This window comes from Dreissena polymorpha, chromosome 1 (genome assembly GCF_020536995.1).
Source record: "Dreissena polymorpha isolate Duluth1 chromosome 1, UMN_Dpol_1.0, whole genome shotgun sequence".
Taxonomy (NCBI): domain Eukaryota; kingdom Metazoa; phylum Mollusca; class Bivalvia; order Myida; family Dreissenidae; genus Dreissena; species Dreissena polymorpha.
Genome location: NC_068355.1, coordinates 8356611 through 8374335, shown reverse-complemented (window position 1 = coordinate 8374335; position 17725 = coordinate 8356611). Strand labels below are relative to the sequence as shown.

Here is a 17725-nt window from a genome sequence, read left to right as displayed (position 1 = left end):
TCCCGCAAAAGTGTTAGATTTTTCGTTAATATTTCAACAGTTCATATTCAATATCCCGAAAAGTTAAAATACGAATAAGTTACATTCACTTATAAAACATAATATTAACGGAAAATCTAAAATTTTAGCGGGACATGCATTGCTTTTCAATAACAGCGCAACTATAATGGTTATAATCATTCTTGAAATATTTAAATGTAGCATTACGATATCCTTTGTTCATTTGAATAAATAAAATGACGTGCATATTTGTACGTACTAATAAACTATAATATATAGAGTACATCTGTTGGATTCGGTGGATTATCGATTTTAAAGTGATATTATGTTGGAAAAATGATAATGTCTATTAAATTGTTATATTTTGAGACAATACTAACTTATTTAACACATATTGTGTATTTTTTTATTAAACATTGCAGAAAAAGTGTCGATATTGCCTGTATTCGTCTATATCCGCACTTTTCGGTCAATCCGCGGATAGGAGTCATATTCGCATTTTAGACGGACCACTTTTTACCCGGGATACTCGTGATACCTTCCCGAATGGGAGACAACTTCTTAATTACGAAAATCCAAAATTGACTGATTACCCCTCTGGTAAACGTTCAATCTCCACGCAGAGTTGTCGTTCCTTGCTCTCACATACAATCTCTGCCATCCAACGAAAAAACGACCAGATTTGGTAGGTATTTATTTTTTGTATAAGTATTATATTTATGAAAAACAGTATCATTTTTATTTTATTTTTGAAAAAAGTGTATAAATTTAGGTTCATACTAAAAATTAATTACCTACATTTAAAAAAGCAAAAAGAACACCGGTAGAATTAGTTATCACTTGGCTAGGCTATCATCACGTGGTTTGTTATGAAGGCAGGGATTTGATCCAACTATGCTGGTTCCAGTCAAATCGCTGCGCGGAGGTTGGTTAAAGATATCTAGCTTTTGCCAATAACTTAATTGTTTTACGAACGAAATTTGTTATATTTTCTAAGAACTTTTTCACTAAAAATGGTCTTACACAAATTCACTAAAAATGGTTTTAGAATAATTATCTTCGAAAAAATGTTTCTACGTGAACATTTGTAAGAATTAGAAAAATAAATGTTAATTACCTTATATATTTCGTCTTCCCGAAATCCTAATACATCCTGGCATTTTTACCGCATTTTTACACTCAATCAACTAGACGTCTTTTCGAATTGCGGTTTACAATAGTCAAATTGCTTCAGCAAAAAGACTAAAAACTAATGCATTTACGGCAATTTCAGTTTTCAGCCTTATCTCAATGTTTTAACTCTTATAACATTTAGATTCGAACTTACTCGTTTAAGAGAAGCTGTCCACAGACTTAAAATGGAAGCAGAGCGATTGCACACGCCTTAAAAGACACCGTATGAAAACAGAAAATGTAAACACTGTAACGTTCTCGAAGATGAGTACCATTTCTTCCTCGAATGCTCAGTGTTTAATGGTCTTAGAAAAGAAAATTTACATCGATATTATTGGAATCACACAAAAATGATCAAATTTATCGAACTCATACAAACTGACAAAGCAAAAGCAATTAAAAATCTTTTATTTATAAAAAACATTTATTTTAAAAGCGTCTAAAATGAGAACTCATTACTGAATTATATTATCAATAGTTATTTTCCATATATTACTGTCTATTTGTTGTCATAGCAACTTAAAGTTAATTTAAATAAGATACGACTCCCTTGACCGGTTTGTCCGTATGTGGGAATGAGGTACGACGATACAGAAATCCTCCTCCAGTCAGGTCTTTCGTGTGCTGCTGAGAGGATTTCATCTATAGGAAGGGATGTCCACTCTTTTACATTGTCCATTAAGCTTATCTTCTGACGGCCTCGACGTCGACCTCCCTCTAGCGTGCCCTGGGGACACAGTCTTGTACAGAGAGTCGTGCATAGGAAGGGTCCAAACTACGGTATTCCGTAAGTGTCATCGTGGTCACACATTTAAATCCAGAGGGCGACAATGCGATAGTGCGATAGTACGATGGCGACAATGCAATAGTACGATGGCGACAATGCGATAGTACGATGGCGACAATACGATAGTACGATGGCGACAATGGAATAGTCATATCGTTCTGTCGCCATCGTATCATCGCATTGTCGCCATCGAACTATCGCATTGTCGCCATCGTACTATTGCGTTGTCGTACTGTCGTCATCGTATTATCGCATTGTCGCCATCGTACTATCACACTGTCGCCATCATATTGTCGCACTGTCGTCATCGTATTATCGCACTATCGCATTGTCGCCATCGTACTATCGCACTGTCGCCATCGCATTGTCGCCATCGTACTTTGGCATTGTCACCATCGTACTATCGCGTTGTCGCCATCGTACTATTGCATAGTCGCCATCGTACTATCGCATTGTCGCCCTCTGGATTTTAATGCGTAACCACGATGGCCCTAACGGTATTAGTACCAAACCAAGCGAGCTTTCGTCGTTTGACGGTCGCCAGTAGGGGCTCTAGTGGACCAACAAGTGTTGCAGTCATATGCATATTATATACTTACCTAAAGTAAGTACATCCATGTTAACTGTGTTATATGTAAATGTTAAAATAGCTCTTTATTTTGAATATGCATGTCTCTAGTGTTGCAAATCCTTTAATTGTAAATTAAAATTAATATTGCTAAAACGTATACATCTAAATGCATGTATGTCAGTTACCTCTGTTGACTCAATTGTGCATTATAAATAAAACCATATGAACCAGGTTATTATTCTGTAAATGGTTAGGAATTACACAAAGGGAATAACGTTTACGTTTGCGCAAAACAACGAGACATTTCATCATAGACGAATGGAAAGCCACGTTAAGATTCTCGCAATAAAAGGGAGGCGGTAAACGACAACGGGCGAGGCATGGTATGGTATTGCTCAAGGGGGGGTTAGAGGGTTAGGGTTAGTGTAAGGGGTCGGGTTAGGGTTTGGGTTAGCCTAAACACAACCCTAACCCTAACCCGACCCCTAATCCTAACCCTTACCCTAACCCTTTTTTTGGGTTATCACCCCTGACCATGCCTCGCCCGTTGTAGTTTTTCGCCTCCCGCAATAAAATGGTAACTTGATCACTTGTTGGCCACGTGTACATTAAAAAGTAGTACTTCACAAATATTCATGAGTTAATTTGCATACGTAATGGATCAATGGAAATGAAAGGCATGTCAAACGAGCGGAGTATCCAATCAGTATTTAAAGCGTGTATGAGTGTATGAGAAAATGCACAATGGTGAAACAATTTCTTAAATATGGTCCAACATTAGAGCAAGTATACGAACATTATTCAACATGAGATGGTCCAGTTAATCCTTTTAAAAGTTAACATGGCAATGCCGCATAAGGCAAATGATCATAATGAAGCATATGACTTAAAAGTCACAACATTACATGGAATATGATGTCCTCGCTTTAGTCGAAATATTGTACAAAAGAAAAGGCTTAAGGTACCCCACTCTCTCTGAACTGCGATTTCAAATGGACAAGTCCAGCGAAAATGTCAACCTATGGTAGCTTTTTTATAAGCGAAGCTAAATGTTATCTTCATTTACTCTCCACAGAAACTGCATATGTAATGAATCGAGTCACATGTGAATGTTGCTATTAAGTAAACGTTTGAAAATTAAATGTGATGATGTTTTGTTCCTGATTCATTTGAAACAGATGTTTTCTTTGAATCGGTTTTTGGTATTGAAACATATGTTTACTGTTTGATATTAGCAGAATGCAGAATAAGACAATAAGTCAAATTTAAGTTTCACTTTGCAGATATTCAAATGATAATACTACATGTAATAACGTTTAAAGATTGAGAACTGTTTAAGTCGTGAAACAAGATCAGCAAAGCTTCGACGGGTTTCTCTATGCAGAATATGTTGTAACAGAAAACCATTCGTTTAGGCAAAGCTTTTCTTAAATGGAATAGCGACAAATACAATGTTGCGTTCGAGTAACCAAATGGTGTGTAAAGTCAAGAATAGAGTCCGAGCTAACAATATGAATGGATATAACATATCAATACAACCAAGGCGAAAAACAATTTACAATATATATTAAATATTTATTGCATAATATCAGTCAATATAAAGCACATTGTGCATTTGGGGGGTTTATGTAAACATTTCACTTGACACGAGTAAACACGGCACCGGTTCTACATTTAAGAAACAAAACATTAACACCAACTATAAATCTTCACAAAACATCGCCCCCTCCCCACTCTTTTCGGTTCACAGCAATAGCATACGATATGATATCAACTCGTATTTTATTGTTCAGGCATTCATCGTTCTTTAAATAATTTCAAATCATAACATAAGCGTCGTAGCCGAATACTATAAAGACATGTATATCTGTGTATGAAAGGTAAGAATCGGCGTATCATTAAAGGGTTAATGTGCTTTTCATTAATGTGACTTGTTCACAGATTTCGACATACTTTGAAAGTCGTCATAACATGCTAAAATAGACAGATGTATACATCGGTACAAACAGAATCAATCTATTAAAAGAATAGAATTATAAAAGTATAAAGAAAGACAACAACAAATGATTTAAACAGTGTCGTTTATATCAACCGGTCATCGGAGTTCTGCCTTAATAAAAATTATTTTATTGTTTATTAATATTAGCGGTAAACGTACTATAAAGAGAAGTACCCCAAATTATTCATCATTTAGCGTTTTTGAGGCTTTATGATTTTATTAATTTCTACTTAAGGTATCTCATAAACTAAATCGTATTTTCAGATTAATTCTGTGTCATGTGTGTTATTTGTAATGTACAATGTTTTGTTATTTTTTCAGTCTGCAACAAACAAGCAACCGTCGGAGACGGGTGATGCTCCCCAAAGGTTTTTTTTTGTCACAATATTGCACTATATATTCAGATAAAAGGAAACGTCTTGAGGGGCATAACTTTGGACAAAATAATACGATGGATGGTTTAGCAACTTAAAATTTTTAAAGGACCATAACTCTCTAAATAAATCATCTAGCCAGAACCCACAAATAGCATGCGCATCTCCTCAAGGTAGTTAAGCTTCCCATAAAGCTTCCCATTAAGCTTCATTGAATTCCAGTCAGTAGTTGGGGGGGGGGGGCAAGAATTGCACTATATGTACAGTTACTGGACAATTTCAAAGGGCCATAACTCTGTGAAAAATCATCCGACCAGAACCGGCTGATAATATGCACATCTCCTCTTCGTAGTGAAGCTTCCCATAAAGTTTAATTGAATTCCGGTCATTAATTGCTGAGAAATAGCCCGGACAAAAAATGTGCACGGACGAAGGGACACACGGACAGACGAAGCGGCGACTATATGCTCCCCCAAAAAATTTTGGGGGAGCATAAAAATGTAAATTCGACAATCTGTGAACGGGTTGCTTTAAAATTAAATAATTACACTACATGTCGATTTTTGAATTCTTAGTACCACTGACTAATTTCTTAGTACATTTAAGATTCAACATCGTCGTCGTGAATTGTTTCTACCGGTACTACATGCATGCAATTTGTAAATGCAGTATTTTATAGAAAATACATCTGAATCACATTAAAACAAGATGTAAAGGAACTACAAGTGTCAGCAGACAGAAAACAGCCGCTTTGTCAAATTCTCAATAGCTGTCGGGCTTGTTGGGTGTATCAGCGTTGAATGAAACAATTTTAATACTGTCAGAATTCCGCATAGTTATGTCCCTTGTTCGATGGATCAGAATTAACTGCAAAACAAGGGAGATCACTGTGAGGTTTTGCAACATGGTCGCGATTTTAAACTAGCGTTTCTAAGTGGTAAACGGCCGAGTCGTCGCTATGCATGGAACTGAGCCCGGTATCTGAGTTCGAGTCCTGATCCTCCACTTTCACGGTCAGGTAGGGACGGTCCGCCACGCCCGGTTTGAATTGCGAATAATCGTCTCTCCGAATGTAATCGAGAACATCCTTCGAATCCGAGCAATCCGATTGGTCAATACTGATTCCCTCGGAACTCGATTCGTCCCAGAAATATTTGTCCAGCAAATCGTCTGTTTTGAATCGCACTTTGGTTTCACTACTATTGTTTTGCTTTATTTGAGTATTGTAGCCGTTACGAAGCTCCGGATGTGTTGTTTTTAAAATCGGTTTTCGTTCAGGTTGGTTTGTTTGGCAATTTTGTAGAGATCTGTGTATACCTTGAACTTCCGGTAAGTGTGGTGATTCGATGGGATTAGAATGAGAGGTGAGTTTTGGTTTCAGTGAGTTTTTTGTCGGTCGTATTCTTTCCGGAAGTGGTGGAGGCGGTGAGCCGGCAGTGTTCGTAAGCACATTAACACGTTTTGACCGTTCCGGCAGAGGCAACTGATTAGAATTGGAGCTTCCGGCGCTCCCATTACTACTTCCACTATTGACGGAATCACTGGAGCGCACGTGAACGTTCGTGTCGTTGTCAAGGTCATCCAACTCCCGCTGCAATCTCTTACAAAGGTCATCTTTATGAGCTAATTTATCCTCGTAAAACTGAATTTCCCGTTGTAAATCCTGATATTTGTAATGCTGCATGATAGCACATGACTGAGCACGAGTTAAGTCCACTTGAATTTGCGAAGTTTCTTCTGCAAGCGACGAAGGTCCAGAAAGAGAGTCTCTGTCGTAAGAACATATTTGAATTTGGTAAGCCAATTCCTCGATTTTGGCATGTTCGCTCTGTATTCTGTCTTCCAATGCAATAATCTGGTCACAGAAGTTCACATATAATTCCAATTCTTCAATATTTGCGTTAGAAAACATTTCGTCTATAGCGTCCGCGTTTTCATCAAGGTATACGTCTTTGGTGTACTCACCACCGTTATTTTTTAACCGGTGTTTATGTAACCTGGACTCATATTTATCAATTAACTTGTCCGTGTCATCCGCATGCTCGATCATATCACTTAATTTGCGTTCCTGCGAAATGACTAGTTTGACAAGCGTCTCCATCGATCGAAGTCTTTCCGAGGAGTTCTGACAGTAGCCATGGTGATGGCGGTGTTCGCGTGACTTTCGTTCTTTCTCGCGCTCGCGATCTCGTTCACGCGTCTTGTGGCGAGATTTTTTCTTTCGTCTTGTTAATGAAAACTCTCCACTGTATTCAAGTTCACTAAATTTTCTCATCGACAAATGAACATTAGTTTGGTCAGCGCCCCAAGTTCGCCATATTTTTACAATTTTTGTTCTGCCCTGAAGAGGGCGCTCCACTTCCCGCCATTTTTCAAAGATGGCGTAAGCGGACGTGTTTACGTGTTCGTGGAGACCGTCTTGGTAAAGAAGGGCGTATATGACATCATCGCAAGTGGTACGTTTGGTCAGCCCCGTCACCCATTTCTGGGTGCCCTTGACCCAGATAGGGATCTCAATATCGGATACTGAGTCGGACGCCATCTGGAAATATAAACATACATTGTTTTATAAAAACACACAGTTATTGAGCAAGGATTTCATAAATGCATGTAAATCATTTATCATTATTGATATCGTGCCTCTTAGCATTCATATTTTACTCGCCTCGTACCAGACGTGTAAAACATGGTATCGGTATGAATATCATTGTTATGTATGAATTCAGCATTGATTGGTATGTAATACCGTAATGCATAAATGTATTGCATTCAGCGATGCATACATATATTGTTTTTCAATGGAGCTTTTAAGATCCAATGTTTACATTTATCAATATTAAGCATTTAATGACAAACTGTGAAAAGGTCCCTTTTAGATGTTTACTAAAAATGCCACAAGGTAAAAAATTATAACTGATTGGTTTTTTATTTGATGTAAAAGTGATTTTGTTTATTTGCCTTCACTGCGAGGTTACTTTGAAGTTATTATCAATTTTATCTTTTTTTTCAAATTATTAATATAAATGATAATTTAAGCTTCATTTGGGGAAAACAGGGCTTAATGCATATGCATTAATTGTCATCCCAGTACCAAAGACTGTCTTTAAACGAAAAACACCATAAAATCAGAAAGTGTCGTCCTTGATTAGCTTGTGCGCATTGCACAGATTAATCAGTGTGCGCAGGCTAATCTGGGACACCACTTATTTGACATGCATTAAGCCCCGTTTTCCCTAAAAGTAGCCAATATGTACATATTTCAATGAAAAACTGGCCAATGTCGTCGCACAAGCTGTGAAATGCTATTGATTACATGCTCACGCTCACTGTCTGCAGTGTACCAGTGGTGAAGTATAAACAGGCAGATGCGGTGGTTATCGTTCTTAGCACAGTTAAGAGCAGACCGACGTGCAAAGCATACTACTAACATTAGTTGTTCGCAAGCGAATAACTAAAAACCATCTTTCGACATTTTAAATGACTTGGTTTACAGTTATGTCTTTACTAACCGTATGCATGTGCATTATTTAATCTTTCACTTAACCTACTGAACTTTAATTAAAAAACATTGAGAATTGTCTTTCTTATATGATTGTATTTCTTTGCTTAATGCAATACATTTATGCATTTGTTAAACACCAATCAGTTCTGACTTCATTCATAACAATTAAAAGCAGTAAGAACATTCCTACTCCCAAAGACAACAACAACAACAGCAACACCGCATATCGCTATAAATCACATTTGATCGATTTTCTAAATCTGTATATGTCCTCCACACTACGTAGGATAATGTTGACACCCAACACGCACAACGAAACATGTTTTTAAAGTCATTATCTTCTTCTTATATCACTGAAAATAAGAAGTGTTTTTTTACCCTTTTACATGGGAGTACTCACGCGCGTGGATTTATAAACAGAATATTCCGTGCGATTTATTGAACAGAACATAACATATTTACGGGCATTACCTTAAGATACACATCTTCTCGAAAGCATTACAAGCAACATAGGTGCCAACAAATTGGCGTTATCAGTATCATTTATAAATGAGAAACGTTATCCTGTCTTGAATCTAGGCGTATAAAGTGGAACTTTTGCATCGTACATACCTTTATTCAAGTCGAGGAAAATAATTATTTAAAGTACATAATGCATGGCCGCAACAGAAATTAAGACTAATAGAAATGTTTTAATATTCTTCAATTCCAAATACTCAGAACAAAACATTTCTGGAACAAGACATCTTCTAAGAATATTATGTATTCAATTGCAGAGAATGACATGGTCTTTTATACGGTACAATATACATTGAATATACAAAACAAAACACACAATACTGATTACATTATTAGCGCGAAGTAACATTTAATACTGACCACGTTAACCAAAATAAAAGAAACACATGAGTTAGAAAGTGACCAATTACAACAGATGTATACCAGTACGATTCGCGCCGAAAAAAACTATGATCATACAACATTTTTGTCCCTTTGTATAAGTTGTACGTAGACAGTTTATCGCCTAAATAAGATAACAGAATTTCACTCTGTATGCAAAATCACCATCAAGACAAGTCACCTATCAAGACGAGTCACCTCATTTTTATACAATAACCCTAAGTCTTCCGCTAAACACTTCACGTTTCCATTTATATTCCTCGCCTCTTGTGAGGTCACTGTTTCAAGTCCGTTCGGACATTTAACGCTATCGGTCTCGAGTCCAAACAGTACTTTCCCTTCCTCTGGCTAAGATCGATCCAATTAAAATATTTTCAATATTAGCATTATCATAGATTTCAAGCTCAAAGCAACAGATGTTTGATAAATTACGACTTCGTCAAACACCGGCTCGAGTATTTGTATAAGAGTAAAACAGCCCATTAAAGCTATTGAAAGGTCGTCTTTATAAAACTCGGCCACACAGAAAATACAAAATGTAAACATCTGACCACTCGCTATTTCTACAGATAATTGCTTATTCATACCATCGCTACTGTTCAAATGTAATTTGACCCCGACTCGAGCAACTCCGCAATGATTGTTTGGAAACTTTCATTGTATTTAATAAAATCAGCTAAAAAGTCCATTAGAGTTTGACTTTGTGAAATATGATTTATTTCTTCATTGTCAGACTCATTTCAACAGGTAATGACAATGCGTAACATGTCAGCATTGACATACTATGATAATGTGCGAATATGTTCGTCGATCTTCAATCGCAGTTTTGGTTGAAATATAATTAGATAGTTGTGTTTATATATTTTTTTTAATCTTATATTAAATTAACAAATATTAATTGGAAGTTCTTAAATTGCTATATATGTTTTGTTTGTTAAAATTTTGCAAAAAAAACACGTTTATTACATTAATCTCTGACATATTTAAAATAAAACTATTGCAATGCATATTTTAAGACCATGGTAAGCAAGGACAATGGTTAAAAGCTTGAAATGACAACTTACGATATAAACCAAACTTATGCCATCCATTTTACAATGCGATACGTTATTACTCGAAGCGTTCCGAAGTAAGAGTTTTAGTCTCTTTAAGAAGCAGATTATCTCTGTCTTCCAAATCCGACTTCATAACTTTTGAGCCCGTAAATCAGAAATTCTAATATAAGACACACGCTAATCCTCGCGCAATGACTGATAAGCCCTCGCCAAGGGTGTTGAATGACGGGACCTGCGGCGAGGTAAATCACAAATGACAAGCTTGATACGCGCAAATCCTCGTTGAGGTTATTGCCATTCCATGGTTACGGGGAATGTGAGTATTTAAATTTTTAGAAAAAGGAATTAATTATCGAAAGAGGCTTTGGTATGAATATTCCAAGTTGGCAAAGGCGAACAACACATACTTAAAAGTATGTTTCCCTTGACTGCTGACGTTGTTTGTGTCAATTAGTGTTCATACCGAAAAGGTTTTTCTATGTTCGTGTATACATACAACAGCCGCGGACAATTAAATGACTATTGCAATAATCTATTGAAAAAAAAACATGATTCAGACTCAAATGCGTGGTCCTTTTTAATCACTGGCTCACGGGGCTGCCACAATTAGAGATAAAAAGACTAATTAACATTTGACCACGGAGAAAATAATAAAGCTCTTAAGTAATGTGTACCTGTTTTGGACTTCAAACACTTCAAACGCGCCCTGTGTCCATTCGATTATTAGGCTATAGATGGGTGTACATTTGACAAGAATTTGAATTATTTGACAGGTGGATGCCCGCGCAATGACGAAGCGGTTAACAACGCTCGTCTTCATTTCATCTAGTTTTATAATAGCAAATTGCAGCTGATTTCTCGATGAAGTTAAGATTAGCATTTACATATTGATCACACCTATGTATAGTAAAGCGCGTCCAATTTTGCTGCAAAAGAGTGTTTTACTATACGTCATCTCTACTGACCTAATTTCCTAAAATTTTAGATAAAAAATAAATTAAGTAAAACACTCCGCGTTAACATAATCTTCTGAGCTATCGTGTTAAGAGTATTAGCTCAGTTTGACCTAAAATTGTTAGCACAGAACAATGCTCAAGGGAATCCCACGCCTATGCTGTCTATACTGAACACGGGTTTATATCCGTAAACAGGCTTATAATAGTAATTTGCATTGCAGTTTTAAACGCGTGCATACATTAACAAGTTAATGACCTGTGTGTGTTGTCTTTTTCCCAATAACATTGACTCCATTCATTTTCTACAATATCACCGAATTCCTCGCCGCCCCCCCCCCCCCCCCACCCCGTTCTGGTAGAGTTCGAATTGATCAAAAGGTATGGATAGAAGGTGTAAATGATTCAAATTTGAATGTAGTTAACTTTATTCTGTGTTTCTAAAATGGGTTATTTTTATAATTATTATGTTCGGAGAATTGTTATTAGATTGTCTTTTTAAACATATAATTTTCTAATTTGACTACGTATTTAACTTAATTGTCCATTTGAAATTATATAATTAACGAAGTAATTCCACTGCGTGTTTATACTTACACGAATCTTAGGATCCTTGACGTATTTGCCGTGTCTGGCATTCATACATATGTTGTTGAATTTAAGTTGTATTCATTAAAAAAAACTTTCAATTCTACCTGATTATTTTATCAAAAGACTGAAGTTTATTACCGGCAAAATGTAAATCAGCCCAGATTTCGAACAAAAGGAATGCGATAAATATAACCCTTGCTTTAATTAATTAATGAAAATACTGTAAACGTAGTATTGACTGCACTGGACATAAATCTTTAATAAACCTATATAGCATTGACTGGACTATAATAAATCTTATGAAACTCTGATATTGAATGCGCTGGATTGGGGAGAACTTCTAATCTCATTTTCCATGAAAGACGTTATTTCATATTTACTTATCGATACAACAAGTAAATACTCTTTGCACGATGCATGAACGTTTTAAGCATAAATGCAAGTGAACATTCATGCACGTTCTCTAATACTGGGCATATATTTTACAAACATCTTAAGATATCATTGAACCAAATAAGTGCGGATCATTGTAAGCAACTTACATGGTTGAACCAACTAAGTCGTGAATTATTAAGTCGTTAACTACAAGATAATAAATTCATAATTCTATTGCAAATTCATAAATTCGTAATTAAATTGAAAATCCCTAAATGTATCATCCAATTGCAAGTCAGTACATTCTTAATTCACAAACACTTCGAAAAAAATCACGTCCAGATAAAACAAAATACAATTTTAGACAATGTATACTACGGAGGAAATTTTGAATGAAGATGTTTCAGCAAAATGAACCCTGATTAACTGAATTTTCCTATGTCCACAGACTCACATAAAGACACATGGTTGGCCACATTTCAGCAAAAGTCTGATATTTGTATCACACACTTACCGTATCAATTAAAACACACGCGAACAATTTAGTTTGTCCATAAAGTTTTTCCACCCAAATCTTGAAAACAGAACGACTGGATACCAGTAAATCTTATGAGTCTACTCGCAGCCATTTCGAAATTTCTGTGAAACAAATTTACGAAGCAACTCATTTACAATACACGAAAACAGTAAGAGATAAAAAAAACAGGTATTGGTACCTCTGCTTTCACATGCATCGTTATAAAATAAGCATTACAATTAAAGACTGTAGTTCTGTTTTGTACTTGTGTACTTGTGACTTCACAGACGTTTCATGTTGAATACTGTTCTGAGTGTTCCTAGTACAACACCTCGGCATGTGTCATTATCGATATCACTTCAATATGCAAGAAATTACATGCACATGACTTTCAGAAAACTGGATTTTTTGTTTTCGCGAGCTCGAACAGAATGTTACTACCTGTATAATAATGTGCGTTTGAAGGAAAGGCAAACACTGTTTGCAAACAGTTGGAACATGTAATTTCAGTTGAAAAGTCGCGTTATTAATGCTACATTATACAGTTGTACTCCGTACCACAACAATAGTACAAGTCTTAACAAATATTGACTTTCAATTGAAAGCAGTTTTTTATTCGTCACATTATCCTATAGCACGAATAGAGGGCTTTTGCAATCTTATACAAACAAAATTTCATGGCTTAACCAACCAAGTTATATTCGTTCCGCAATACCCTATATTTTAAAATAAGGCTTTAACAATGTCAACGTAATATGTGTTTTTTTTACCTATATCCCATTTTAATTGTCTAGCTTTCTAAATATAATTCATTTTACATTTTATAGAAAGTGTTCGTTTAGGGGAAATAATAGTAATATAGTAATAAAACCGACAATATATTTAACTGGCAGCAATCGTTGTTTCGTGTTAAATGGAAACATTTGAGCAAAAACGAATAAAAAGGTATCGACTTTTACATAATCATAACTGGGAAAGTAGAGGCCAGATTGCACCGACTAGTTCTATGACGTGTTATATGTCCATAATTTCTTATAAACTAGCTAAAGTACTTTTAAGTCATAGTAGGAAGCATATTTTATTTATAAAATTATTTGTCACCATAGTAACCACAATTTTTGTGGTTAAAAAAAAGTTGAACAAAACGTGCATATATATTACTTCTTGAGTTAATGCAGGGTCCAGATACGGACATGCATTAACCTAACTAATAAGCGGCATTTCATCTGGAAATCTTTAATCGTTATGCCCATCTAATAAATTAACTTAAAATCGACAAGTTTTACACGATTGGGAGTTGGACGATACAAATGACTGCGCAATAGACCATCTTAACAAAAAACATGTCATAAGTCGATTATAAAATGCAAATAACCAACGCAGAATATTATATTTCAATACCAAGTTAATAACCCATTGCCTAATTGTTCCTGATACATAACACAGCACTGTAAGAGTGATGACACCAATGTATTAAATGGCCTGTCATCCACGTGAATGCAACATGCAGACCATGTATCATATGTCGTAAAAGCGACGAGTATTCCGTTGTCAAATGAGGAATATATTAAAGTCCTGTAGAGAATGCATTGGGGTAACATCATATTTTAATTGAATAACATAATGAAGTAGTTCAGTATTGACACTAACCACAGGAATTGATAACATATTATGTTATGGTCGTGTTGCATTACACCAGACAATACATGTAGAATTCTCCCGTACATAGTTTGTCTTTCATTTAATACCGGCTATTCTGAACTCAATGACTATGTGTATATTAATGTTTTAATACAAATGTAAAGCGCAACACGTCCTCAATTTTTCCTTAAGTAAGCACTACCAATTCTAAGAAGCATTTCAGTGAATGATATACTAGTGTATCGTATTATCCAGGCTATCAATCATAAACGTTTCAAAACACATGCAATAACTTTTGTTAATAATATAGCGACTATAATTATTAAAGTAAAATATTTGAGATAAAACTTACGAAGGGATATTTCCTCGGACGGCCACATTTTCGATACATTTTCTCACAATCTAGTATAATGTTACATCTTCAAAGAGGTTTTGAATTCTATCCAATTCAATTGTAAAAATTCTCAACACAGGAAATAGCGACTAAAAGTATGAACCGATATTCACTTTGTGTCAACACTGATTATATGCATACACGCATGTTCATAGGACACAGCTAGTGAGTCGGCTAGTTTCATGTTCATAGGACACAGCTAGTGAGTCGGCTAGTTTAGGTCTGATAACTATCACACTCCCAAGTAGGTCACAATCTGATACGATGAAGATCATGTACATCGGCCAGATTGTTTTATATCACTTAAGCTAAAATACAAAAAAAAAATATAAAGAAAACAGTTTAACATTTGAGCACACCTATCATTTGCCATAGTTACTGTGGCTGAATGTAGCCCGACGCTATGTCTTGGAGCTGTTACAATTACACTGAACACATGCACATGCACGGTCTTATTATTTTTACAGTACAGTATGGTGTTCAATTATTCCTGCGCACGCAAGTGACTCGGTTATGGCCCATCTGTTGCATAAGACGCGTCCTTGTTTTAATTACATTAACGCGTTGAGCCCCACACTGCAAAATTGTTTGAAACACGCTGAAGGAAATGGTATGTAGTCCATTGCTTGTTGACTCAAAAGTAAATCTAGTAATTCAGTTCCATTTCCATAGTTACTTCGTGACATGCCGACAAAAGCCATCGCTGTATACGCTAAAGTTAACCACTCCACGGTGTGTGCTTAACGAATGAATTGATATCCGCGTAACATTTCTTAAATTAATAATTACGCACCTGACTGTTGTATAGCGTGTCATTAGAGAATTGAACAAGCTCGTGTATTGTTGAGAGAACACACACAGAAATGCATACAATGTATTAAATTTAAATAGAGTTGTTCGAACATTATTTTGCAGGATTTTAGAGGTAACTTATGAGTGTATGCGTATTTGCTCCATCCAAAGCACCGTGTGTGAAGGTCACCTTGATCTATGTGTTAAATTTTTTATCTATCTTTAATCATTTAATCTTTTTGACTATATGAATATATCTTTTTTAATCTTTACTCCTTAATATAATCCTTTTAAAGCTGATTGCGAACACAAACAAAGAACAGTTTGATTAGAAACGATAATCTGGTCAGATCCCAATTGGCTTTAGACCAAGAAAAGTTCGTAGACAATATTGGTGCTTGCTAGTCATAATACCATATTGCAAGGTGTACACTTACAAACGTACGTCTGTCCGTTGCCAAAGATGGGTCAGATTGAATAAACGATACTTTTAGTCAGAACGATGTTCCCTAAAAGTCAAAGTATACAAATTGTCTAGTATTCTTTACATTTATACACATGCATATGACAATAATTTTCGTGAATTGAGTAAACAATAGATAGATTTACATCACTTCCTTTTCACAGCCGATATTTGTTTCAAAAAATAAAATCTTCTTAGGAAATTAAACACAATTACACGCATGCAAATATAAATGCATTGAATGCATTGGTAAACAATTGTCAAATTAACAATTATTTCTTGTTCACAACGGATAATATTCATACAATACCATTTATTACGGATGCCTTATACTATTCCAAAATAACAATGTATTTGACTGAAAATTATAGCGTGGTTTGACAAATAAAATTACCATGAACATTAGCATTTACCAAAACAATATGACACGATCATAAAATTGTACTCACATACCATAAGACACTTAGCTACTCCAACACATACACTATAGTGTAGCAGAAGTGTTCCCTTTTAAATTAGTTAATTTTAGAAGAGATAAGCGTACGTTTTAACACCAAGCTATTCGGTCCATTTGTCGTTTGACAATAAGCTTACAACTCCAAAACAATGATACTACAAATATAAGTTCTAAATAATAATTATGTCTTTTGCAGTCCACTCAGGCCATTGTACCCATATCAGAGTTTTTCATCTGAGTTGAACTTATTTACAAACCCCTGGGTACTTTAGATCGCTATCTGTGCCTGTATTGCAAGCCATTGGGTCTTTGTTTTAGAGTATAATTCGGAATGAGCCAATTTCGGATAATCACCAAACCGTCTGTTCGGGTTTGCCCGACCGGGTATGATAGAGTTTCTTGATTAAATTCCACTGGATATTAAGAAATAATCTGCGCATAGATTATGGGGATAATCTGGTTTGGATAGTCGATTAATTGATGAACGTTACGAAGTTCAACAACAATAGGCGGCCATGTTCGTTTCCACTGACCTGGCTTAATCACCCGTACCATTGTTATCACGGGCTTCGATTCCCACGATTTATTATTAATCCACTCAACTCATCTCCTTAATTGAAATTCCGGAGATCACATAAAGTGTCAGTCATCCAATTGTTCTGCCGTTCTGACAATGATCAAGTAATATCGGAGTTATCTGCAGCACTCCAGTTAATTTCACAATTATCTTTCTGGTCGGTTACGTTGGTATAATATTTCGGAAATAGGTTTGAAATAAAACTACTTACCAGGTCCGTGTTTTACGTGCACAGTTTAAAGAGTCGGTCCATGTTAATAGATATTTGCTTAAAGAAATTCTCTTTAAAACGAAAATCAAATCTAGACGGAAAAAATCGTCCCGGAATAGCCTGTGCGGACTGCACATGCTAACATAGGACACAACTTTGCAGACCTGGATTAAGCCCGGTTACATGTGGCGAGGCTCAGATGCATGTTGAAGAACCGGCAGTTGTAATTTGAAATGAACACTTGGATAAGGATATAATTATTACATCATTGATTCTAGGCTTAAGCTTTTAAATAATAAGATTTCTGCAGCCCACCCCCAGTCGGAGCAATATAATTATTCATGTTTCTGTGGTTGTTTTACATGTGCTCTATAGTTTATATATTGTTATTTG

General features: G+C 35.7%; 1 protein-coding gene across 4 annotated transcripts in view; it reads right to left on the bottom strand.

Annotated features, from left to right (window-relative positions):
* Window positions 1-4092: 4092 nt before the first annotated feature.
* Window positions 4093-17725, bottom strand: part of LOC127870249 (ras association domain-containing protein 9-like) — a 40324-nt gene continuing 26691 nt past the window's right edge. For 3 of the 4 annotated variants that reach the window (XM_052412889.1, XM_052412905.1, XM_052412895.1), the window contains exon 2: window positions 4093-7446. In XM_052412889.1, the coding sequence (XP_052268849.1) occupies window positions 5821-7446 (1626 nt within the window). In that variant the 3' untranslated portion in view covers window positions 4093-5820. Of the gene's footprint in view, window positions 7447-14790; window positions 15033-17725 lie in introns of those variants that run through there. The other variant, XM_052412899.1, reaches the window with a different exon arrangement.